Source organism: Rhinoraja longicauda, chromosome 20 (genome assembly GCF_053455715.1).
Source record: "Rhinoraja longicauda isolate Sanriku21f chromosome 20, sRhiLon1.1, whole genome shotgun sequence".
Classification (NCBI taxonomy): Eukaryota; Metazoa; Chordata; class Chondrichthyes; order Rajiformes; family Arhynchobatidae; genus Rhinoraja; species Rhinoraja longicauda.
The window spans coordinates 14,103,290-14,128,879 of NC_135972.1; the positions used below are offsets into that span (position 1 = coordinate 14,103,290).

The 25,590-nt window shown below is 44.4% G+C and overlaps 1 protein-coding gene across 3 annotated transcripts in view; it reads right to left on the reverse strand.

The window, feature by feature from the left end:
- svopl (SVOP-like) overlaps nucleotides 1-25,590 on the reverse strand; it is a 92,720-nt gene that overhangs the window by 7,755 nt on the left and 59,375 nt on the right. For all 3 annotated transcript variants that reach the window (XM_078416988.1, XM_078416986.1, XM_078416987.1), the window contains 6 exons: nucleotides 25,408-25,533; nucleotides 16,476-16,604; nucleotides 14,350-14,423; nucleotides 13,394-13,578; nucleotides 8,766-8,877; nucleotides 6,571-6,652 (listed from right to left, as the gene is read on the reverse strand). In XM_078416988.1, the coding sequence (XP_078273114.1) occupies nucleotides 6,571-6,652; nucleotides 8,766-8,877; nucleotides 13,394-13,578; nucleotides 14,350-14,423; nucleotides 16,476-16,604; nucleotides 25,408-25,533 (708 nt within the window). The remainder of the gene's footprint in view (nucleotides 1-6,570; nucleotides 6,653-8,765; nucleotides 8,878-13,393; nucleotides 13,579-14,349; nucleotides 14,424-16,475; nucleotides 16,605-25,407; nucleotides 25,534-25,590) is intronic.

Sequence of the window (25,590 nt, forward strand, 5' to 3'; positions counted from 1 at the left end):
AAGTTTCTCTTCATATGTTGGTACACGTGACTCCAAACCAACCCATCATTACAAAGAACGTGAGATGCCATGGTTTAAGATTCCATTTGGGAAGGGTCCAGATTGATTGGTTTTAAAGGTGACATTAATGTAGTAGATTTGGGGCATGCCCCAAGTACCTGACAGAATGTGTAGGAACTAAAGATGCTGGTCTACACAGCAGGTCCTTCCTACCCAGGCCAGTCTGAAGAAGGGTCTTGACCTGAAACGTTACCTATTCCTTTTCTCCAGAGATGCTGTCTGACCCACTGACATTTTGTGTCCATCTACCTGACAGATCGATGGACAGCAATTATTGGTGCTGCCTCTTAGCTCTAAGTCTGATCCTGACCTTGTAAGCTGTCAGTGTGGAAGGTTGCACGTTCTCCTCGTGACTGCGTGGGTTTCCCCTGAGCGCACTTGTTTCCTTTCCCCTTCTCAAAGATGTGCTGGTAGATTCATTGTCTACTTTTACTGGTGAGTGTTGGTAAGTGTTAGAAAATTCAAAGAGAGTTTTTGAGGATGTGAGGGAGAATACGCTACATGGCTACAGGGAAATAAGCAGAAGGATAATGGGACTGATGGGATTGCTGACCTGGGAACTGGCACGGACCAAATAGGTCCCTTCTGTGGTTGTATAACTAGGTAATGTAAAGCAAAAAGTTAATTAATGGTATCGATGGCAACGATACGCCAACAATGACCAGCTCACTCCAATCAGTCCTGGAATATGGATTGGATTCAAGGTTTGTAGGAAAATAACTGCAGATGTGGATTCAAATTGAAGGTAGACTCAAAATGCTGGAGTAACTCAACGGGTCAGGCAGCATCTCAGGAGAGAAGGAATGGGTGACGTTTCGGGTCGAGCCCCTAAAGAAGGGTCCATTCCTTCTCTCCTGAGATGCTGCCTGACCCGCTGAGTTACTCCAGCATTTTACGTCTACCTTGGATTGAAGGTTGATCAAACTTAGGTTGTCTAAATCAAAAGCAGTTTAAAAATGCATCATTATATTTTATCTCCGTTTTGCACCCTGCAACATCTGTTTTCTACCGAGAACATTATGTTACACTCTATCCTGACATATCGTATCATATCTGGATACATCAGGTAATGCAAAATAGGAAATAAACAAGATGTAGAATACAGCTTTATAGCTGCAGGAAAAGTGCAGATTAAAAAAGTGCAATGGCAGCAATGAGGTAGATTGGAAGATTTCCTCTGGTGGTCAAATCCATTACAAGTGATCAAAACAAAACTGGAGGTATTACAAAATGCTGGAGTAACTCAGCAGGTCAGGCAGCATCTAGGAGAGAGGGAATGGGTGACGTTTTGGGTCGAGACCCTTCTTCAGTTACTCCAGCATTTTGTGATACCTTCGATTTGTACCAGCATCCACAGTTATTTTCCTACACTCCTCCAAAACAAAACTTGAGCTATGTCGTTCAGGGAATAAGTTAGGAGACGTTCCTTCATGGAAAGGGTGGTAAAAATGTGGAACTTTGCACTCCAGAGGGGTAGATCAAAGGAGCAGTTTGAAAACAAATTTACAGAGTGATAGCTTTAACAGGTTAGGTTGTAGAAGACAGAATGTAGGAAGACAGGATGACAGGATGTTTAACAGGATGTAGAAGAACAAAAATGCAAGATATAGAACAATCATGAACCATAGAACATGTTCAACAAAGTAAATGCTCAACATGATTGTTCTATATCTTACATTTTTGTTCTTCTACATCCTGTTAAACATCCTGTCACCCTGTCTTCCTACATCCTACATCCTGTCTTCTACAACCTACCCTGTTAAAGCTATCACTCTGTAAATTTGTTTTCAAACAGCCACCTGTACCATCACTATTATCCTGAAGTTTCACAGTTCGTATCCCCTTGTTACCATCTTTTCCACAGCCAACAATGGACCATTGTGGACTCTACCTTTCCTTGATTATCGGTGCTGGCTTTGATTTGTTTTTTTCATGCAGTACCTTTCAATCATTTGTTCTTTTCATACCTCTAGTTTTCCTCTTACCTGACTCAGTCTGAAGAAGGGTCTTGATCTGAAACGTCACCTACTCCTTTTCTCCAGAGATGCTGCCTGACCTGCTGATTTACTCCAGCATTGTGTGTCTATCTTTGGTGTAAAAAAAGCATCTGCTGTTCCTTCCTTTGAGTCCAGGTAACCATCAAGTTTTAAAAATAGCCTTATATAAGCTTGTGCCTTATTATTAATCTGCTAACATTTCCTACAGTACCTGAGATGCAATTAAACTACACAGTGGTGCAGCTGATAGACTTGCTGCCTCACAGGGCCGGAGACCTTGGTTCGATCCTGAGCTTGGGTGCTGTCTGTGGAGAGTTTGCATATTCTCCCTGCAACTGCATAGGTTTCCTCTGGTTGTTCATGTCTCTTCCCACATCCCAAAGATGTGCAGGTTTGTAGGTTAATTAACCTCTGTGAATTGCCCTGGTGTGCAGGTGGTCGATGAGAAAGTGGGTTTATGAAGAACTAGTTTGAACGGGTGATTGATGGTTGACGTGGACTGGGAGTGGGAGGGGGGTGTGGGGAGGGGGCGAGGGGGGGGAGGGGTGGTTGGGGCGAAGAGTCCATTTTCCTGTTGTTTCTTTCAACCGATGCAATCAAAACAGCAAAAGAGATTGTGCTTGATATTTATCTTCAATTCTGTGGGGATTACTTAGGTAATTATTGTAATCATTAATTAATAATGCTATATCTGATGATTTATTCATTTTCATTGCTGCATATCTGCTGGAATAGTGGTCCAGAAACACTGGAATGACATTTATTAAAGGACTTTGCAGGGTGCAAGAGTGCCCAGCAACAATGCAACAGATAGAGTTAAAATGAGACCCTCCACGTTCTGGCCTCTGATTGCCCGTTCTCCCCAGAATCATTTCATCTTCAATGACATTCAAGTCTGTGAAGGTTCACATTACTCAGGCTGCTCTGCACTCAAAGATCAGAGGCCAATGTCAGATCCTATCACATTCAGTTAGGGCCAGCCATCCGTTAAGGGGCGTCCGTTAGCTGAACCACAGTTGGAGAAGGAAGCCACTCAGATAAGGCCATGGACCGGACGCGCCCACAGCGGTGGAGGACGCCAATGGCTACACTTGGCCAGGCCGGCCCTGCAACACTGCCAGGACAATGGGCCCTCCTGGTCAGATCAAGATCCCTGCACTCACAATGACTGGGACTTGAAAATGGTGCCAAACTGGCGACTCTGTACACTGACTGTATTTGAGATGCTTATTTAACATGTAATTAAATGTATAGTGATACTTGTACTGAACTGTATACAAAAATAAATGTCACTGTACTTCCGCACATGTGACAAATAAGGCACCATACTATAACAACCAAGGCAAGTTTTCAAACAAAATACTGCAATCAGAACTGCCTTTTGGCCAGAAGGATCAGCAATTATAGAAGATAGACACAAAATGCTGGAGTAACTCAGTGGGACGGGCAGCATCTCTGGAAAGAAGGAATGGGTGACGTTCCTGGTCGAGACCCTTCTTCAGACAGGAAGGTCTCGACCAGAAACATCACCCACTCTTTCTTTCCAGAGATGCAGCCGGTCCCGCTGAGTTACTCCAGCATTTTGTGTCTACCTTCGATTTATACCAGCACCTGCAGTTCCTTCCTACTCAGCAAATATAGAGTCGCACAGCACAGAAACAGGATCTTTAGCTCACCATGTCCATGCCTACCTTCAACTCTATATCAATATACTCATCTCATTGATCAGCACTTGGTCTGTAGCCTTCAAAGTGTTGAGATTCATGTGCTCGTCTACATAATTCTTAAACGATGATAAAAAGTGATCTTATCTCCACCACCCCCTCAGGAAGTGCGTTTCAGATTCCAACGATCCTCTGGGTGTACATATCCTTACTCAGATTCCCCCTAAACCTCTTGTGTTTTACCCTAATCCTGTGCCATCCAGCTTTAAATACCTCTGCTACAGGGAAATGATTCCTACTATCTCTCCTACATGTGCCCCTCAATTTTGGACACCTCTCAGCTACATCCAATCTGAGTAAAACTAACCCAGTTCATCCTGTCTCAGAACAATGCTGCAAAGCCTCCCAGGATCATCCTGGTGAATCTCCTCTGCACCCTCAATCACCTGCCTTTGGGCGGCACAGTGGCGCAGTGGTAGAGTTGCTGCCTTACAGCGCCAGTGACCAGGTCGACCCTGACTATGAGTGCTGTCTGCACGGAGTTTGTACGTTCTCCCCGTGACCGCGTGGGTTTTCCCCAGGTGCTCCGGTTTCCTCCCACACTCCAAAGACGTACAGGTTTGTAGGTTAATTGGCTCAGGCAAAGATTGTAACTTGTCCCTAGTGTGTAGGATAGTGCTAGTGTACAGTGATCATTGGTGGGTGCGGACTCGGTGGGCCGAAGGGCCTGTTTCTGCACTCTATCTCTAAACTAAACGAAACAAAATATCTTCCTTATAGCTTGCCCTGCAAGGGAGGTTCGATGGAAGAGCAGGTTGGAAATTGGCTACTGTCCTAATGTTAGAGCTTCCATTCTCTCCCCTTCTGGGAATTCCATTGCCTCCTCTTCTGGAGCTGACCTCCATATGTCAAAGTTCAAACGTTTAACAGAGATCAGACCAAGCTTTAATGTTCGGATGGATCAGTTCATGGCTCAGTCCTCCCTCTGCCTCACCCAATTGTGACTGCAAACTTCTGCAAGTTCCCCCTGAACCTCCACCCTATGGAGACCATGGTGCCCTTTCCAACTTGGGACCAAATGAAACAACACATTTTTAAACTGTTGTTTAGCTTAAGCTGGCCAGTGGACGGGGGGGGGGGGGGGGGGGGAGGAGGGTGGGGGTGGGGGTGGGGCAAAGGGCCTGATTCCACTCTGTATTGCTCTACCACTCTATATGGAGAAATCTAAATAGTTAGTAGTCTGGCACCCTCTGCTGTGAATGCAAGACCAGATTTTTAGATTCTCTATTCTTTGTCAGATCTCATTATTATAATCTCATTATAAGGGCATGGTGGCGCAGCGGTAGAGTTACTGCCTTACAGTGCCAGAGACCAGGGTTCGATCCTGACTATGGGTGCTGTATGTACGGAGCTTGCAAGTTCTCCCCATAACCTGTATGGGTTTTCTCCAGGTGCTCCGGTTTCCTCCCACATTCCAAAGATGTACATGTTTGTAGGTAATTGGCTTCGGTAAAAATCGCAAATTGTGCCTAGTGTGTGTGTGTATAGGATAGTGTTAGTGTGCGGCGATCGCTGCTCGGCGCGGACTCGGTGAGGAGGGTGGTGGAAATTGGCAGTATGGGAGGGGTGTACAGGGAATCTACCTTCTCAAAACCAGTCCTGTTTCCCCTTGTTTTTAATTCAGTCCCTGCATCAACATGAAAAAAGCGACTTCCCACATCACAAAGAGTTGCTTGTCATTAATTGACACAAAGGAGTCCAGTCATCTTACAGAGTCACATGGTTTCCTCTTGTTACATCTATATTAAATTCTCGACCAAGAACAAGGTGGAGTGGTACCCATCCCAACCTTACAACCTCCTGTTAGATCCGTAGCAAAAGGGAGAGTCAGCCAGAAGAACTTAATTAAGATGAATACGCAACTATTTAAGTCTTGCCAAAGGGTCGGGTTCAGTTCATTAATCCAAAGGCTCCCTTACATCTTGCTAACTTCAGGAATTCAGATGAAAGGTCAACTGCGCAACATTAGTCTGAGACGTAGATAGCAAGAGACCTGGCGATGCAGTGACAGAGATAGATTCCGAGAGACAGAAAGATGTAGAGATATAGAGAAGTAGAGAGGGACACAGAAATAGAGTCAGACAGAAAGAAGGAGACACAGAGCCTTGGAGATACAGAGACAGAGTCGGAAAGGAATAGAGAAAAGGAGGCATAGAGATGCAGATATTCATATAGAGATGGAGATACAAAGAGAGTGAGAGAGAGAGAGAGAGACAGAGAGATAGATAGACAGAGAGGCAGGGATTCAGTGAGATGGAAAGACAGGCAGAGAGAAAAAGAGATAGAGAGAAATTGAGAGAGTAATATAGAAGGAGACAGAGAGAAAAAAAGAGAGAGATATAGAGAGAGAGAAATATGTCAAAGAAAGGTAATGGGTTAGGTTTTTGATAGATTGAAGAATAGATTTCAAGTTGATATACTTTGGTAAATAGACAAGAGCTCTGAATGTAATCTGAATAGTAATCTGATTGTAATCTGAATGGTAATACCAGCCTGCTCAGCCAGAACCATCAGCCACCAACCCTGGTTATACAACTAGGTTTTTAACGTTGGCCGAGGTGCAGCCCTCACCTCTTCCAGTGAAGCAGCAGGAACATCTTGGAAAACCGGAAAACAAGCCCAAAAGTTGTTATAAAAAAACAATTGGTGGATTACTTTTGAGGCCCGGCATATTTTGTTCCAGCAGAAAATGAGAATGAACAATGGGTGAGGAGAATATTCTCCCCTCCCTCACTGATCCAAAGGTTGCAGCTGGTGCGATATTTCCATTTGCAGTGGCCTTCACCTACCTCTGCTGTGTAGATGTAGATGATGGTGAAGTTAGCAGACACGAGGGCTCGGAGAATAAACAGCAAAGTGGTCAACAAAGCTCTAAGAATGAAAAACAAATATGGATTTAGATAGTTTAATATCTGGGTTCAGGAACACCCCAAAAGCTATTACCTTCCCTATTTTCTACTTTTGGCGTAATGGCATCATTGTTATGCAGGGAAGGCAACAGCCAGTTTTTACACTACACGTTCCACCAGGCAGCAATGTGATGAACAGTTTTTAAGTGATGTTACGTTGAACCAGGAACAACGTACAGAAATGGAGAAATTAGTGATGAAGGGCAGGTGTGGAGAAGGGGGGGAATCTGGACAAGAGGCAGCTAGCGTAAAGAATAATAGTGGACAAGTGTGAAGAAGGAAGGGTTGGCAGGTATTGGACAGGAGTGGCGCGGGACGTTAATTATGGTAAAGGACACTTACAGTGTAGGAAGGAGTTGCAGCGAAACAATAGATACAGATTAGAAAGGACTGATGAGTAAAGAATGGATACACTGACATACATAAGCACAATCATGCTTATGTACAAGAGTGTTAGAATAAGAGATTCCACTGCAGCAGTGCACAAGAGTCACCACTTTTCCGGTGCATCTTGTATGCTTCAAGATTCAAAGTTCTTAAAAATGTAGAGACTTAACTTGGCCTTGAAGACCCGTTGTCAAGGCAGCAGCACTGAGTCAGGACACATTTTGGGCAAGGACACACATGAAGGCAGGAGAAAGGGGTCAGGAGGGTGAGGTAGGTCAGCCATGATTGAATGGAGGAGTAGACTTGATGGGCCGAATAGCCTAATTCTAATGTTCCCAATGTTGGGCGAGTCCAGAACCAGGGGCCACAGTCTTAGAATAAAGGGGAGGCCATTTAAAACTGAGGTGAGAAAAAACTTTTTCACCCAGAGAGTTGTGAATTTGTGGAATTCTCTGCCACAGAGGGTAGTGGAAGCCAAATCACTGGATGGGTTTAAGAGAGAGTTAGATAGAGCTCTAGGGGCTAGTGGAATCAAGCGATATGGGGAGAAGGCAGGCACGGGTTATTGATTGGGGACGATCAGCCATGATCACAATGAATGGCGGTGCTGGCTCGAAGGGCCGAATGGCCTCCTCCTGCACCTATTTTCTATGTTTCTATGTTACTCCTATTCCTTTTGACCTTATGGCAAACGAAGGGTTATTGGGTAAAGGACATATCCGGAGAAGGAAGGGATGATGGGTAGAGACGGGTAGGGCAAAGAAAGGGATTTTGGGTAGAGGACAGGTACGCTGAAGGAAGGTGTTGTGGGTACTGGACTTGTACGGCGTAGAAAGGAATTACAGGTAAAAGACAGGCATGGATCGCAGAGATTCAGGGCGAGTGATAGATGCAGATAAAGAAAGGTTTAAATGGGTGAGGCAGACAATGGATAGAGTGAAGGCAGTATGAGGAGGTATGTAGTGGAACTAAGATATTGATGGAGGGGGGAGAAAGGGCCACTTAGATCCATAAAATCATGTTATTTTTATAAAGTCATTTGTATTCAGCTTGCTAACTGGTGTTGAATAAATACGGCGAGACCAAACGGAGACTGGGCAATCGTTTCGCTGAACACCTTCGCTCAGTCCACCTGAACCTACCCGATCTCCCGGTTGCTAAACACTTTAATTCTCCTTCCCATTCCCACACAGACCTTTCTGACCTGGGCCTCCTCCATTGTCAGAGTGAGGCTAAGCGCAAATTGGAGGAACAGCATCTCAAAGTTCGCTTGGGCAGCCGACAACCCAGTGGTATGAATATTGATTTCCCTAACTTCAAGTAACCCCTGCATTCCCTCTCCCTCCATCCCTTCCCCACCCAAACCGCACCAGCTTCGCGTTTTCGCCCAACAAACAGCTAACAATGGCCTGTTTCCTTTATCATCGTTACTTTTTTTTTGCATGTCTTTCATTCATTGTTCTTTATCTCTCCTCACCACCGTCTATATCTCTTGTTCCGCTTTTCCCTAACTAGTCTGAAGAAGGGTCTCGACCTGAAACGTCACCCATTCCTTCTCTCCAGCGATGCTGCCTGTCCTGCTGAGTTACTCCAGCTTTTTGTGTCCATCTTGAATAAATACTAAGTTCTCCGCCCCCGAAAGATGTTGCGGGATATTTTCCATGTGCTGTGGCCGTTAGCCATGCTACCTGTTGGTGCAGATGTTGAGGAGAAGAAAGAAGAAACCCGAGGCTCCCATCGTTAATGCCAAACTGCGGCATCTTCCCAACGTTTCGATGACGAAAGGACTGAATGGAACAACTGTGAAAAAAAATAAGACACCCATTTTTAAGACGAAGAATAATTCAATTGATTCCACTTGAAAAACTGTCAGTGGAAACAATATTAGTCGAGAAACATCCTAATAATAATAATAATAATAATAATAATAATAATATTCATTTATTGTCATTGCAACGAGTACAACGAAATTAAAAAATAGCCAATCCTGACGGTGCGTAAAAACATATATGCAATAAATGCAAAAACAAATAAATACAATTATATTAAGTACAAAAGTTTTAACAGTGTTGCCTAGTGCAGAAGGTAGTGTTCAGTTCTCGTATGGCCCTGGGGTAAAAACTGTTCTTAAGTCTGTTTGTTCGGGATTTGATCGACCTGAAACGTCGACCAGAGGGCAGATGAACAAACAGACGGTGGCCGGGGTGGGATGGATCTTTTATTATTTTGCCTGCTCTACTGAGGCAGCGTAGGCTGAACAGGTGCTCCAGGGAGGGCAGTGAGCAGCCGATGATCTTCTGGGCCGTCGTGATGACCCTCTGAAGGGCCTTCCTGTCTTTTTCTGAGCAGCTGGCATACCATGTGGTTATACAGTATGCCAGCACACTCTCGATGGAGCAGCGATAGAAGGACATCATGAGCTTCTCCTGCAGGTTGGTCTTCGTGAGGATCCTCAGGAAGTGGAGTCTCTGCTGTGCCTTCTTCACTGTGGTGATGTATAAACTTTCTGACAGACAACTAAAGTTATAGATTCTACATTGGACTCTTATACATCGGTGAGACCAGACGTAGAATGGGCAATCGTTTCACTGAACACCTTCGCTCAGTCCACGTGATCCAACCCCATCTCCCAGTTGCTAAACACTTTAATTCTCCTTCCCATTCCCACACACCCCTTTCTGTCCTAGGTCTCCTCCATTGTCAGAGTGAGGCTAAACGCAAATTGGTGGAACAACATCTCACATTTCGCATTGGCAGCTTACAGCCCAGTGATATGAATTTTGATTTCTCTTCAGGTAGCCTTGGCATTCCCTCTCTCTCTATCCCTCCCCCACCCAAGTCGCACTAGCTTCCCGTTTTCACCCAACAAACAGTTAACAATGGCCTGTTTCCTTTATCATCGGTACTTTTTTTGCACATCTTTCATTCATTGCTCTTTATCTCTCTACATCATAGTCTATATCTCTCGTTTCCCTTATCCCTAATCAGTCTGAAGAAGGGTCTCGACCTGAACAGTCACCCATTCCTTCTCTCCAGAGATGCTGCCTGTCCCATTGAGTTACTCCAGCTTTTTGTGTCTATTATAGATTCCACATGTGTGCCCATCAAATGCTGGAATTTGCCCAGTACATTTCGACTTTGGCCATGAGATGCCTTTTCAATACCTCACCCACATATTCATTCCACCCAGAGAAAGGGCAAGAAAATGGTTGAGGATTGTCAAATAGGCTGTAATATGGCACAGTGGTGCAGCAGTAGAGTGTCTGCCTTACAATGCCATTGACCCAGGTTTGATCCTGACTGTACGGAGTTTATACGTTCTCCCTGTGACCACGTGGGTTTTCTCCGGGTGCTCCGGTTTCCTCCCACACTCCAAAGACGTATGGGTTTATAAGTTAGTTGGCTTCTGCAAATTGTAAATTGTCTTTAGTGTGTAGGACAGTGTTAGTGTGGGCTGAAGGTCTGTTTCCATGCTGTATCTCTAAAGTACAAAATTCCATGAACGTTTTTTTTCATGTGGCAATTTGAGAAACACATATTTATGTTGATCAACGGGTCCTAGTCATAGAGTGATACAGTATGGAAACAGGCCCTTCGGTCCAACTTTCCCACACTGGCCAACATGTACCAGCTGCACATGTCCCTCCAAACCAGTCCTATCCATGTATCTGTCTAACTGTTTCTTAAATGCTGGGATAGTCCCTGCCTCAACTACCTACTCTGGCAGCTTGTTCCATACACCCAGCACCCTTTGTATGAAAAAGTTACCCCTCAGATTCCTATTAAATCTTTTCCCCTTCACCTTAAACCTATGTCCTCTGGTCCTTGATTCACTTTTTCTGGGCAAGAGACTCTACCCTATCTATTCCTCTCATGATTTTATACACCTCATTAAGATCACCCCTCATCCTCCTGCGCACCAAGGAAGAGTCCCAGCCTGCTCAACCTCTCCCTATAGCTCAGACCTTCTAGTCCTGGCAACATCCTTGTAAAACAGTAAACAGAGGGCATAAAATGATGACAAATGTTTATCAGGAGGTGGAGCCCCCAATCTGACCACCACGGTGAAGGAAGAGTCTGAGGTTTTCAACCTGCTGGGCCTCAAGCAAGCATTGCAGAGGAGCCACCCATTGTCTCCACGGCAACAAACATTGGGTGGGTTTTTATTCCGGGCTCCTGTTCGCAGCACCAGCTTCTAAACTTACACCTGAGAGGCAAGTTGAAAATCTACACCCAACATCTTATTAATGAGAAGGGTCACAAATACTTTAAAATATTTAAAAGGAAATTGCGGAGAGGAATGGGTCAAAGAGGATAATTATCACGACAATTAAGGAGTCTGCACAGCCTGGAAGGGCAACATGATCTTATTCCTGTGCTGTGGTATTAGCTTTGATGTTGAGATCCGAATATGTGAAATCATTTGGATGTCTGTGCTGCATAACTTGAGTTAATTGCACTGATGAGTTTGCATGGGAGTGGGACGAAGAAAAGCAAGCTTCTGTGGACTTTTGGCTTTGGAGGTACAGTGCGGAAACAGGCCCTTCGGCACACCGAGTCCGTACTGACCAGCGATCACCCCATACACTAGCACCATCCTATACTCGAGGGACAATATACAATTTTACCAAAGCCAATTAACCTTCAAACCTGTACGTCTTTGGAGTGTGGGAGGAAAACCAATACAGACAGCACCCGTAGTCAGGATCGAAACCGGTCTCTGGCGCTTTAAGGCAGCAACTCTACTGTTGCGCCATTCTGCCGCCCCATAGTTTAGGTTGTTCCTTAGTTTGGCTGTTAGTGCATCACCAGATGCCCTCTCCCTACGCAATGGAAAGGGTGCATGAGGCATAAACTCTGCTGTTTAAAAGAACAAAGATACAGGCTGAGCAGATCCAGGGAAATTGTGGCCATTTGCAGAGATCATGAACTAGATTAAAAAAAAAAAAAAAACCACAAGGATAAAACCATTTACACACGTATTAGGGCCTGGAATAAAGACAGATTATTTTGAGGTGTTCAAAAGGAGCTGAATAAGTATGTAAAAAGAAAGAATTTGCAATGTCCTTGGAAAAAGTTGGGGAGAGTAGGACAGCTGGATTGCTCATATATAGATTTGTATGGAGACAATGGGCCGAATTGCTGCCATTGTGTGAGTCAATTATCCATTAATAAATGTTGAATATCAGACAAATTTATTTTGTTTATTGTGGCAATGGCCAAGAATATTTTTGAATTCAAGGGGAAGTTTTTTTAAAAATTGATTGGAATACCTTACTTTCTTTCATAAACCAATCCAGGGGCAACATTTTCACTGCGAGAGTAGTCCATACCTGGAATGAGCTGCCAGAGGAAGCTACGGAAGGGAACGTAGTTACGACATTCAGAAGATATTTGGACAGTTATGCCGAACGGAAGTGTTTAGGGGGTTATAGGCCAAATGGGACTAGCCCAGAGGGTCATGGGACTAGCCCAGAATGCCAACTTTCTCAGCATGGACAAAATGGGCTGAACGGCCTGGTTCTGTGCTGTGTAGCTCTATGACTCCAAGGGCGAGCAAACATGCATAAATATACGACACACACGCTTGCAGGCACACGTATGCACAAAAGTATGTATACATTTGCAAACACACAATAAGGAACACCTACATATGTGTGTACAATTTCTACATGCACACCTATGTAAGCATACACAAATGCAGAGCAAGTTTCTTCACTAGAAAACCCAGACATTTTTTGTAACTCCAAGTTTAAAATCAGAAGTCACAACAAGATAACGGTGTACCATGCAATGAATTTCGATGAATGCATTAGCATGGGAATGTCAATTGTTGTCATTGTTGACCACTCCTATTTCAAATATTTCATGCAAAGTCCTTAGATTTTTGGCTTATTATTTCAGCCAGGTAAATCTGCGCAAGTATGATATTCTATGTATTGAAAATATCAGGTATAGCAACCAGTCCTTTAGCGTTGAACATGCATGTAATTCAACACAAAGTTCGGAAGACGGGGTGGGGGGCTGTCGATAGACCAATGAGTGGGACCCGGAGTGGTGGGGGGGGGGTTGGGGGACCTGGCGTGTGGAGGGGGTGCCATGAACAAAGAGGGTCCATCGGGACCACGTTGAATACTTTTCTAACTTTGTCGGCGCCTTGCACTCTTTGTGTAATTTGTGTATTGTGTGCAAAGCAAAGAATTTCACTGTACCTAGTACATGTGACAATAAAAACCAGCATCATCATCACCATCACCAGTAAGTAATAGTTAAACTTTAAAAAAAAACATTTGGTAAACCAAGAGCCTATTCTTACACATGAATTCTCCTAAAGTGCTGATGATCATGGTCTGGTAGTCTGCGGCTTCAAACATTTTGCAGTGGCAGGACTCCAGTGAATTGTGCCCATTCTCATTTGTAGAAGTGCCACAGACTGGGTTGTTTTCCAAGAGCTCCGAGCTGGTTAGGACGAGCCCATAATAAGCGAACGCTGTCCCCAACCTAGAAGAACCATGCAGACTAATTATATCAAACAATGTCTCAGGTAATTTTAGCAAATCACATGTTACTTCAGAAGATCTTTTAAACAAAAGTAGTCAATCAATGCAGGTCTGATACATGCGAGGCAGAATTGTGGAAACAAGGACATTTGACATCTTCTAAACTCCAGCGAGTACAGGCCCAGTACCGACAAATGCTCAACACAGGATAACCGACTGATTCCTGTGACAAATATTTTGTGACAAAAAGTTACCCCTCACATTCCTATTAAATCTTTCCCCTGTTAGCTTAAACCTATGCCTTCTAGTTCTTGAGTCCTCTACCTTGGGAAAAACACTCTGTGCATATACCCCATCTATTCCCTTCATGATTTTATGCACCTCTATTGGACTATCCTTCAATCTTCTGCGCTCCAAGGAATAAAGTTCTAGCCTGCCCAAACTCTCCCTGTAGCTCAGCCCCTCGAGTCCTGGCAACATCCTCGCAAATCTTCTCTGCACTCATTCCAATTTAAAGCCAGGGTGACCAAAACTGAACACAATACTCCCAAGTGCAGCCTCGCTAACATCTTGTGTAACTGTAGCATAAAGTCCTAATGCCCGTATTCATTTCCCAGATTGGTGTAAAGGGGTAAGGCAATTGGAGAATAGAAAACAATACAAAGAAGTTTTAAAAAGAGAAAATATGGGAGAAAGGGGATAGAATGTTGCAATTTGTTAGTAATGGTGTAATTATCTATTACTTTAAATTCTATAGGTATATAACATTTACCATATGAACCAGCACTGTACAGATGTGCGTCTGTATTCGGAATCTACCAAGTCAAAGATACTTCCCCTCTTTGCCTACAGACAGAAAAAAAAATTCAAGACAGTATTTGGGAAAAAGTTTTGGTTTCCAATATTAAGGCACAACCAGCATTATCCTGCCATGGTTAGTTGCTGCAGCAATTGCCTGTATTATCATATCATATCATATATCTACAGCCGGAAACAGGCCTTTTCGGCCCTCCAAGTCCGTGCCGCCCAGTGATCCCCGTACATTAACACTATCCTACACCCACTAGGGACAATTTTTACATTTACCCAGCCAATTAACCTAAATACCTGTACGTCTTTGGAGTGTGGGAGGAAACCGAAGATCTCGGAGAAAACCCACGCAGGTCACGGGGAGAACGTACAAACTCCTTACAGTGCAGCACCCGTAGTCAGGATCGAACCTGTGTCTCCAGCGCTGCATTCGCTGTAAAGCAGCAACTCTACCGCTGCGCTACCGTGCCGCCAATTAGACCTTCTTGCATTCCCCAGCTTTAGTGACAGCTGAGAGGTGATTCCATGCTTTGTGAGATCTTCTTCTCAGCCTTCACTTAGACCATCTCCGACACCTCCCTGCCCTTTCTTGATCTCACTGTCTCCATCACAGGAGATAGACTATCGACTGACGTCTATTACAAACCTACCGACTCCCACTGCTGCCTGTCTTCTCACCCTGCCTCCTACAATGACTCTATCCCCGACTCACATTTTCTCTGTCTCCGCTGCATCTGGTCCTGAGATGAGGTGTTCCATACCAGGACATCTGAGATGTCCTCGTTCCTTAGGGAACGGGGGTTTCCTCTTCCATCCACAGACGAGGTTCTCACACGTGCCTCCTCTATATCCCGTAGTTCGAAACATCACCCATCCTTTTTCTCCAGAGATGCTGCCTGGCCCGTGGTGTTACTCCAACAACGTGTGTTCTATCTTCTCCATGGTACATTGTTATCGAGTTAGGTAGCAAGAGCAGCTCATTCTTCCACTGTAAACACCTTTGCAATGTCCTTCCTTTCCACTGAACGTTTACTCGCCTCTCTAACCTCGTTCATTTTGACTCATAATCTGCTCCCTTAACCCACCACTTGTAGCTGTTACTTTAATGGCGACAGATGCATTTTCTATAGCAACCGTTCACAACGTTGCTACTTCAAAGTAATTTGCAGAGAGTGAGCTGAAGCACGTTTGACTAGCAGCCAAGTGCCATGCAACATGCAGCCACAAACAGCAAAGAGGTAACGGTTAGAAAATCCATTTACTTGATTTGACTAGGCATGAATATTGATCTGGATGAGAATTCTGAATTACTTGGAAGAAGTGACCCAAAAGTGACAGAAAAGTCTGCATCACCAAGACAGCTTGTCTCACGGAGATAGTCTCAACTCTTTGCCAGAAAAGTTCTGAACTATTTAACGGTAGGAAAATATTATTGTACACGCAATTCCTTTGAAGATGCCCCATTGGGAAATCTGTTGGATTGCTGGCCCAGTACTATTTGGGGTGTGATCATTTGTAACCTGGCACGACTTCACCAATTTAGACCAGTTAGCTTTGGCTCTCTGATGTTCTTGTATTGAACTTAAGTTGCATTTGCTCTTTTGCATTTGCTGTTCCTTCTCTCACATCAATTAGTTACTTCGATTTTCAGAACCACATCAAGTTTTGCATGTTTCCTTCTCGGGGGATAGAGATCTACCAATGTTGGATGCATTCTAAAAAGCATTCACAAAATAGGAATGAATATTTGATTCCTTCGCAACACATGATGTCAGGGAGACCGCCAAGATGGCGCCCAACCCAGGCGACTCTTTGTGTGCTGGTCACAGAAGTGGAACTGCAATCACGCATTACAATCGTTCTACTCTTTCAGTCCGTTTATCATGTATCTGTACACTGTGGATGGCTCGATTGTAATCATGTATTGTCTTTCCGCCCAATGGTTAGCATGCAACAAAAGCTTTTCACTATACCTACCTCAGTACACGTGACAAAAACTGAACTCAAGAAACTGACCAATGATTTGCGTCATTATGGTAATACTGGGAATTTTACCCTCTTTAAAGATAAGAACATTTTTGGACTTACTGTTTGTGTCTCTGTCAAGGTACCTTGAGGGAGGCAGGAGCGGTTCATCTTTGCAATGTAATTCAGGGTCTGCTTAGCATCCTGAGTGTTCCCTGCAGAAACGCTATAACGTGCCGATTCTGGGATGCACTGAAATAAAAAGGTCAAAGTTCAACATGAACACTTGGTTGGAAGTGAGTGCAGGGTTGCATGGATCAACAGTTGCTGCTCATCCTTAACTGCCCTTCAAATCAATAGCTTGCTGAGCTACTCATGCTGCTTTGGGACTGGAGATGAGTACAATCAGGAAGACATATTTCTATATTCTTTAACTTATAAGATCCTTAGAAGGCATGACATAATAAATGTCAACAAAAAGCTGGAGTAACTCAGCGGGACAGGCAGCATCTCTGGAGAGAAGGAATGGGTGACGTTTCAGGTCGAGACCCTTTTTCATTCGTCTCGACCCCAAACGTCACCCATTCCTTCTCTCCAGAGATGCTGCCTGTCCCGCTGAGTTACTCCAAAAATTTTTTGTCTATCTTCAGTTTAAACTAGCATCTGTAGTTCCTTCCTACACAAGGTAAATGTCAAGATGTTTCCAGTGGTGGGAAAATCTCAAAAAAGAACATAGTTAGACGATTAGTCATCGGTCATTTTAGAACTAAGGTCTCCAGGAGCTTCTCACACGGTGCGGTGAATCTCTGGAAATTCTCTACCCCAGAGGTTTGTGGAGGCGAGATCATTAGACATATTTAAAGAGGGAGTACATAAAGTTTTGATAAATCAAGGAATTGAAGGGGAACTGGCACAGAGGAGGAGATGAGGCTGAGGGCAGGTGAGCCATGATCATATTGAATGGTGGACAGGATTGAGTGGCCAGGTGCATTACTCCTGCTCCAATTTTCTTGTGTTCTTTCCATAAAGCACAACAGTGAACTAGTTGGGTTTTCATTGATTAAAAAATGACACAAAGTACTGGAGTAACTCAGCGGGTCTGATGATAATGGATAGGTGACATTTCAGGTCAGGACACAAGTTGTTCCTTGTGTCTCTGGTTTTAATGATGGTTTCTTCATTAACTTCATGGTTGCTATTTAATGGCAGCTCCAGAGACCCATGGTCAGTCTTGACCTCAGGTGCTATCTATGTGGAGTTTGCACGTTCTCCCTGTTACCGCATGGGTTTCCTCAGGATGCTCCGATTTCCACCCACATCCTCAAAACGTGTGGTTTGATAAGTTAATTATCCACTGTAAATTGTCCCTAGTGTTTGGTTGAGTGGTAGAATAAAGGGGGACTTGATGGGAATGTGGGAAGAATTTAAAAAAAGGATTAATGTAAGATTACCCTAAATGGGTGGTTTATGATCAGCATGAATCTGATGGGTTGAAAGGCCTGTTTCCATGCTGAATTTCTATAATTTAATTAAATCACTGAGGACCCTCGTTGGGTTTAAACTCATAACTCAAGCCTCTAGGTTGCAAAATCGTTTTGCTGGTAGACCCCAGAAACACTTGTGAGTGGCTGAAAGAATAAACTGAAGCAAGTTGAAATGTTGAACACAAAGTGCTGGAGTGATGTAGTGGGTCAGGCAGGGAATGGATAAAAGATGTTTTGGGTCAGGACCCTTCTTCAGTTCAAATGGATGCAGGGTCAAATTACATCCCATGTTCAACAACGAATACAACAAATGTTTTTAACAATGCTGGAGGAGCTGTGAGTGCAGGCATAACCTGAGGGAATGTCTGATCTCTGCCTCTGATGGAGAGATGGATGGATTGTGCTCATCCAGAGATTACAGGCAGACTCGTGGTCATGGATGTAGTGGTATTGTCTGAAGAAGGGTCTCGACCCGAAACGTCACCCATTCATAGAAACATGCAAAACAGGTGCAGGAGGAGGCCATTCGGCCCTTCGAGCCAGCACCACCATTCATTAAGATCATGGCTGATCATCCACAATCAGTAACCCGTGCCTGCCTTCTCCTCATACCCCTTGATTCCGCTAGCCCCAAGAGCTCTATTTAACTCTCTCTTAAATTCATCCAGTGAATTGGCCTCCACTGCCCTCTGTGACAGAGAATCCCGCAAATTCACAACTCTCCGGGTTAAAAAGTTTTTTCTCATCTCAGTTTTAAATGGCCTCCCCCTTTATTCTTAGACTGTGGCCCCTGGTTCTGGACTCCCCCAAAATTGGGAACATTTTTCCTGCTCTCCAGAGATGCTGCCTGTCCCGCTGAGTTACTCCAGCTTTTTGTGTCTACCTTCGATTGGTGGTGTTGTTTGCTCTGAACAAACAAAGGCTGGTTCTTAATGTTCTGAAACTCTAGGGGACAGGTTGCTGTGAGTGAAGGGGAGTCTGACGACACAAACGTGAAGGATTAAATAATTATTAACATATTATTTACACCCGTACCTACAGCCGCGTGGATGAGATGATGGTATCCGTGACTCAAAATGTTAACTCCACTAACAAGAGCAAAAAATACTTTTGGTGGACAAATTTGCAATTGGCTGTCGAGCTGGAAAAAGTATAACAGACCAGTCAAGGTTGTCTGTGTAGGTGTCTCAAGATCAGACAGTATCTCTGGAGAAAAGGAATAGGTGACATTACGGGTTGAGACCCTTCTCCAGTCAAGGTTGTCTCTAGGTTCAGTGATTTCTCATAGGTTGTCACGGTGGTCTGAGAGGGTCCATAGCAACTTCACCTTCCTGGCTGACAGGAAGAAGAGGCCCATAATTGAGGCTGATCAATGCATTGCTGAGGGGGAGCCAGTTTAGTTTAGTTCAGTTCGCTCGTGGTTGCCTCAAGTTCAACATTTTAATTAATTACTTTGATTTAAATTCCACAGCTGCCATGATAGGATTTGAACTCAGGTCTCTGGATCAATGTGCCAGCATTGTTACTGCTACTCTAGTAATTTAACCAGTGAACCACCAAAGCCTTTTGAGTACAAAGAGCACCACTTCCCAAGGCTTTGGAAAGAAGTCCACTTCCTTAAAGCATCCAACATGACAATGACATGACAGAGTGTGGAGGCCCCCACGAAGGATCTGTGCACCACCTTCTAATGGGATTCACGATCTCTAGCTTTGCTTTCCCAGCACCCACAGACCTAAAGCAAAGGCAAGGGCTGTATGAAACAGCATTATAGCGAATGGGAGCCATTTATCCCTTGGTGTGAGTTTGCAATAAGAATGGGTAATATTTTTAAAAGGGTCAAGTTTCTTGTCAAATGCACAAGTATGATGACGTACAGGGCACATACCGTCAGATATAAAGAATCTACTGAAGGCATATTTTGAGAATGGTACATTCTCAGTGATAATTATCCTGACGTCTGACAGTAAGCTGCTTGGCCTGTGTCCATTTCACCACGGGTCAGCAGGTGAAGCAGGTAGTGTATCATGACAGCAGTGAGATACTGAGGCAGATGGTGTGGATTACAGAAACAAACCTGTAAAGCAAAGTTACAAGCTGGCCAGAGAACTAGACCAGGGTGGAGTGTCCCGGAGGGAAAGACATTCTGGGCCTGTGGCCAGTAGGAGACAGTCCATTATGAGTAGCCTCATTCAAAGACATGTCGTTGAAAGTAATTTAGCATTTCAGGACAATAGGACTATTCACAAGTCTGCAATGGTACGAGAGCCAGTTTCTAGCAGTTCCAGGGCGACAGCTACCACCATAAGAGTACTCGAATAAAACTGGCAGCACAAGTTTCCGTACAAAAGTACAAGGTTCAGTGCTCCTGGTGTGGGCTCCCATATATCGGCGAGAACAAGCGTAGATTTGGCGATCGTTTCGCTGAACACTTACGCTCAGTCTGCCTTGGCCTGGGCGATCACCCAGTTGAGCAATGGTTCATTTATAGAGTTATAGAGCCATACAGTGTGGCAACAGGCCCTTTGGCCCAACTTGCCCACATCGGCCAACATGTCCGATCTACACTAGTCCCACCTGCCTGCGTTTGGCCCATTTCCCTCTAAACCTATCCTATCCATGTACCTGTCCAAATGTTTCTTAAACTTTGAGATAGTAAACTTTGCCTCAACTACCACCTCCAGCAGCTCGTTCCATACACCTACCAACCTTTGTGTGAAAAAGTTACCCCTCAGGTTCCTATTATATCTTTCCCCCCCTCAACTTAAACCGATGTCATCTGGTTCTTGATTCCCCTACGGTGAGCAAGAGACTGTGCGTCTACCCAATCTATTCCTCTCATGATTTTGTATAGAAACATAGAAAATAGGTGCAGGAGCAGGCCATTCAGCCCTTTGAGCCAGCACTGCCATTCAATATGATAATGGTAGATCATCCAAAATCAGTATCCGTTCCTGCTTTCTCCCCATATCCCTTGATTCTGTTAGCCCTAAGCGCAATATCTAACCCTCTCTTGAAAACATCCAGTGAATTGGCCTCCACTGCCTTCTGTGGCAGAGAATTCCACAGATTCACAACTCTCTGGATGAAAAGGTTTTTCCTCATCTCAGTCCTAAATGGCTGACTCCTTATACTCCCCGCATACTTCTATAAGATCATCCCTTATCCTCTCCAAGGAATAGAGCCCCAGCCTGCTCAACCTCTCTCGATAGCTCAGGCCTCGAGTCCTGGCAACGTCAATAGTGTTGGTGGCAAATATTATTGGTGGCAAATTTAGTGAATGGTGATCAGTAGTCAGAAGGACTCCTGGGGTCATGAGGTAAGAATTCCTCTTGTGAGCCTAAAGGGAAACTGGGACTCAGACATACTAGGAATCTACCCACTACCTGTGCATGCTGTGGGCCCCAGCACTTCCCCGCCTTGGACCCTTCCCTGCAGCACAGGTGTAGGCATGCAGAGAGCAACTTTGCTTCTGGGCCACCTGCTGTTTGTCACAATCCTCTCTGAATCCCAAAATGTGACAAGTTAAAAAGCACCAGACCTTTCTGGCTTGTATCAGAACTGGCCTGTTCCAAGGGTAAACAAAGAACTGCGGATGCTGGTTTATACCAAAGATAGACACAAAGCTCTGGCGTAATTCAGCAGGTCAGGCAGCATCTCTGGAGAGAAAGGAGGGGGTGACCATTCGGGTCGGTCTGAAGAAGGGTCCTGACCCGAAATGCCACCATTCCTTTTCCTCCAGAGATGCTGCAGTTACGTCAGTTAGAGTAGAGCAGAGTAGAGTTACATCAGCACTTTGTGTTCATCTACAGTCCTAAAGGAAACTCCATTCACATCCAATCACCAGCAACTTCTGAAAACAGAACTGTAATGTTTGCAAAATTAGCGCCATTTAGTTTAGTTTTCAGTTTAGAGATACAGCGCGGAAACAGACTCTTCAGCCCTGTGAGTCCACGCCGACCAGCGATCCCCGCACGCTAACACTATCCAAAACACACTAGGGACAATTTACAGTTATACCAAGCCAATTAGCCTACAAACCTGTACGTTTTTGAAATGTGGGAAGGAACTGGAGATCCCAGAGAAAACCTACACATGTCACGGGGAGAACGTGCAAACTCCACACAGACAAGCACCCATAGTCAGGATCGAACCCGGGTCCCTGGCACAGTAAGGCAGCAACTCTATGCTGAAGTTAAGTAAACTCTTAAGTACTATTTAACTACTTAAGTAAGTTTTTGAACTTGACTGAAGTTACAAACTGCGATTATCATTCAGAATGAAAGACAAACATATTGAGATTGGAAAAGATAGACACAAAATGCTGGAGTAGCTGAGCGGTCAGGCAGCATCGCTGGGGAAAAAGGAATAGGTTTCGGATCAAAACCCTTCTTCAGACCAGGACCTTGAGCATGAGATCAGACCTTGAGATTGGAAAAACCTTTGTGCCTGAAGTGCGTGTCCTGCATGCAGCCTATTGCAGTGGGTTAACTGTGGAAGTCTGTGGCTTGGCTGCAACTTTTCCTTACACTGTCAATTTCAACGCATCAGTGCCAACACAGCTTCCAACTCACGCACTCAACAGGGTTACGTTTCTGTCCAAAGAGCCAGACAAAAAGGTGCAGTTGTTGATGCAAGCTGTAATGGAACTACAGGGCAGGGAGAGTCACCTGTACTGCAGTCTGCGATCCTCCGTACCACAGCCAGGATACAGCTAATTAGTTCCTACTCAAGGTTAGGTGGCTACAAACGCACCAAAGCATTTGCTTCTTCATCACCGATTCGACAAAATGCTGGAATGTTTGGTAAAAGGGACACTTTATTTGATTCACGTCTCTCCCTTCTTCTGTTACAGCAGATTATCCTATTACATTTCCAACAGAATCATCAGGGAAACTCAACACCCAGAATTGCAAACACACACCCTTTGTTCTGTGAACTGGACATACTGTAATTCAGATCGTTTGGTGAATCACCAGTTTTTTAAGCAAACACCAGAAGTTTCCAAACTATCCAAAGGACATGCCTTCCCTGGCAGGTACTCAAATAGTTTGCTGGATATTTTTCGCTTGCTTAAGTTTTCTCGTCACGTCCATCCATGCACACATGGGAACGTCTTTCAAATGAATGTTTTCGTCTATGTCTTAGCCCAAGTGGTGCAATTGACATTTAAAAGTCCGTGCAGAACAGAGCTTCCCCAAACTCAGATCTGCTGCAAACAGAAAATACCATTAAACGCTGTTTGAAAGCCCATTGTTCAGTCCTTGACCTCCGATGAGTTAGATGATAGTCAAGGCAATGAAAAGAGTTGCATTAAAGATTCATAAAGGTGTTACTGGGACTAGAGGACACCAGGGTAGTAAATATCTTGATTTCTCTATTCAAGGAGATCATATTACACGATAAAAAATGGATAGAATCAAAGGATATGGCGTTATTGAGGAAAAGTAGCTTGAATTAAAAGACATGCCAAAGTCTTATTGAATGATGAATCAGGTACAAAGGGTCAGATGGCCTACCTTGCTTCTATTTATTGTATTCACGGCTGACTGACATGGGTTGTACACCCAGCTGTGCCACTTCACTGTTTCAAACTTTGCAGCACGTAATTAAAAATATAAGAAATAAGAGCTGGAACAGGTCCTCTGGCCCCTCAGACCCATCTTTCAATAAGATCGTTGCTGAACTGATCTTTGATCGTTTCTCCAGTTTCTTCCCAGTTTTTCTTAGTGCCTAACTCTCCTACACCTATTTTAGACTTTAGAGATACAGCGCGGACACAGGCCATTCAGCCCATCGAGTCCGCGCCGACCAGCGATCAATCAGTACACTAACCTACACCCCAGGGACAAATTTACAACGTACCAAAGCCAATTAACCTCCAAACCCTGTGCGTCTTTGGAGTGTGGGAGGAAACCGGAGCACCCGGAGAGAACCCGTGTGGTCACAAGGGGAATGAGTAAACTCCGTACAGCCAGCACCTGTAGTCAGGATCGTACTCGGGTCTCTGGTGCTGTAAGGCAGCAACTCTACCGCTGAACCACCATGTTACCCTCCATTGGAGCTTACCAGCAAGATATGCTGTAAGTGATATTTTTGAAGTACAGAAGATTCTTGGGGAACTTGACAACTGGATGCTGGAAGATCTGCCGACCTTGGCTTGGAGATATTCAATGAGTCTGACTACAAATCTCTAGTGGGTAAACATTCCTAAAGATTCGCAATCATCAAAGAAGAAATTCCCTTGAGCTCCACCTTAAATAAATAACATATTATAAAATCACGCCCTTGGATTCTAAATTGCCTCATGAGGGGAAACCTGTTCAAACAGGTAAGGCAAAGCCTTGCTCAAACTTTCTGCAAAAAGCAACCCTTCAACCCAGGAATCAACCTGGTGAATCCATTCGAACTGCATCAAATAGTATATCACTTCTTAAACATCTTGGTACACATGACAATGGTTCACATGACCAATACTAAATTTGTATGCAGAGGTCAAGGTGTAGGCTCATCAATGTCAAGTACAGTTGAGCAAGACTTCCCGAACATTTGCACTCTGATCTTTCTTGTGATAAAGGCCAACTTTCCATTTGCTTTCCAAGTAAATTGCTCGAACCGCATGCTAACTTTTTGTACTTCATGTAAAAGAGCCCCAAAAGTTGCTTTGGATGGTAAACTAGAAACGATCTTGATCTTAATTTTCAGTACGAATACGGACCGTGAAAGCTGGGACTCACGGTCCTTCTGACCTTTTGGGCTTTAAGCAGAAGGTATCAGGAAAGTTACTACAGGGATATCTGGCTTGTGGCGGCCAATTGTTCAAAGCGACGCCGTTCTTTGGTCCTTTGACGTTGGCTCTTCCTACCGTTGTATTTTTTTAAACTTTCGCCACACTGGCCATCGTCAGTCAGGGTATTGAGTATAGATGTTGGGAGGTCATGTTGCAGTTACATAAGACATTGGTGAGGCCACATTTAGAGTATTGTGTTTGGTTTTGGTCAACGTGTTATAGGAAAGATGTTGTCAAGCTGGAAAGGGTGCAAAGATTTACGAGAATGTTGCCGGGCTCGAGCACCTGAGCTATAGAGAGAGGGGTTGAGCAGGCTAAAACTTTATTCTGTGGAGCGTAGAAGAATGAGGAGTGGTCTTGCGTATTAAATCATGAGTGGAATAGATAGGGTAAACGCAGAGTCTCTTGCCCAGAAAAGGGGAATCGAGAACCAGAGGACATAGGTTTAAGGGGAGGGGGGGGGGAAGATTTAATAGGAACCTGAGGGGTAACATTTGCACACAGAGGGTAATGGGTAAATGGAACAAGCTGCTGGAGGAGGTAGTTGAGGCAGGTACTATCGCAATGTTCAAGAATCATTTAGCCAGGTACATGGATAGGATAGGCTTGGAGGGATATGGGCCAAATGCAGGCATGTGGGACTAGCGTAGATGGGACATGTTTGTCAGCATAGGCAAGTTGTGCCGGAGGGCCTGGTTCCACACTGTATGATTCCAGGACATCAAAGGGTTGCTAGGTGCTGACACTCTATCCAGAAAGTAGAAGGCTTTCTTCAACTCACCTTGAATACCACCAGCAGAATGATGCTCGGCAAGGTGGAAATACGCACCAGCCATCGCCAGCCAAGTGTGGGAACTATTAGGTAGGCCAGGAGGATCTCTATTGTGGATCCAGTGAGCCAGAAGATCTGCAAGAGAAAGAGATTGAAAAGTATATTAAAAGAAGAGGAAAATATTATGAACAG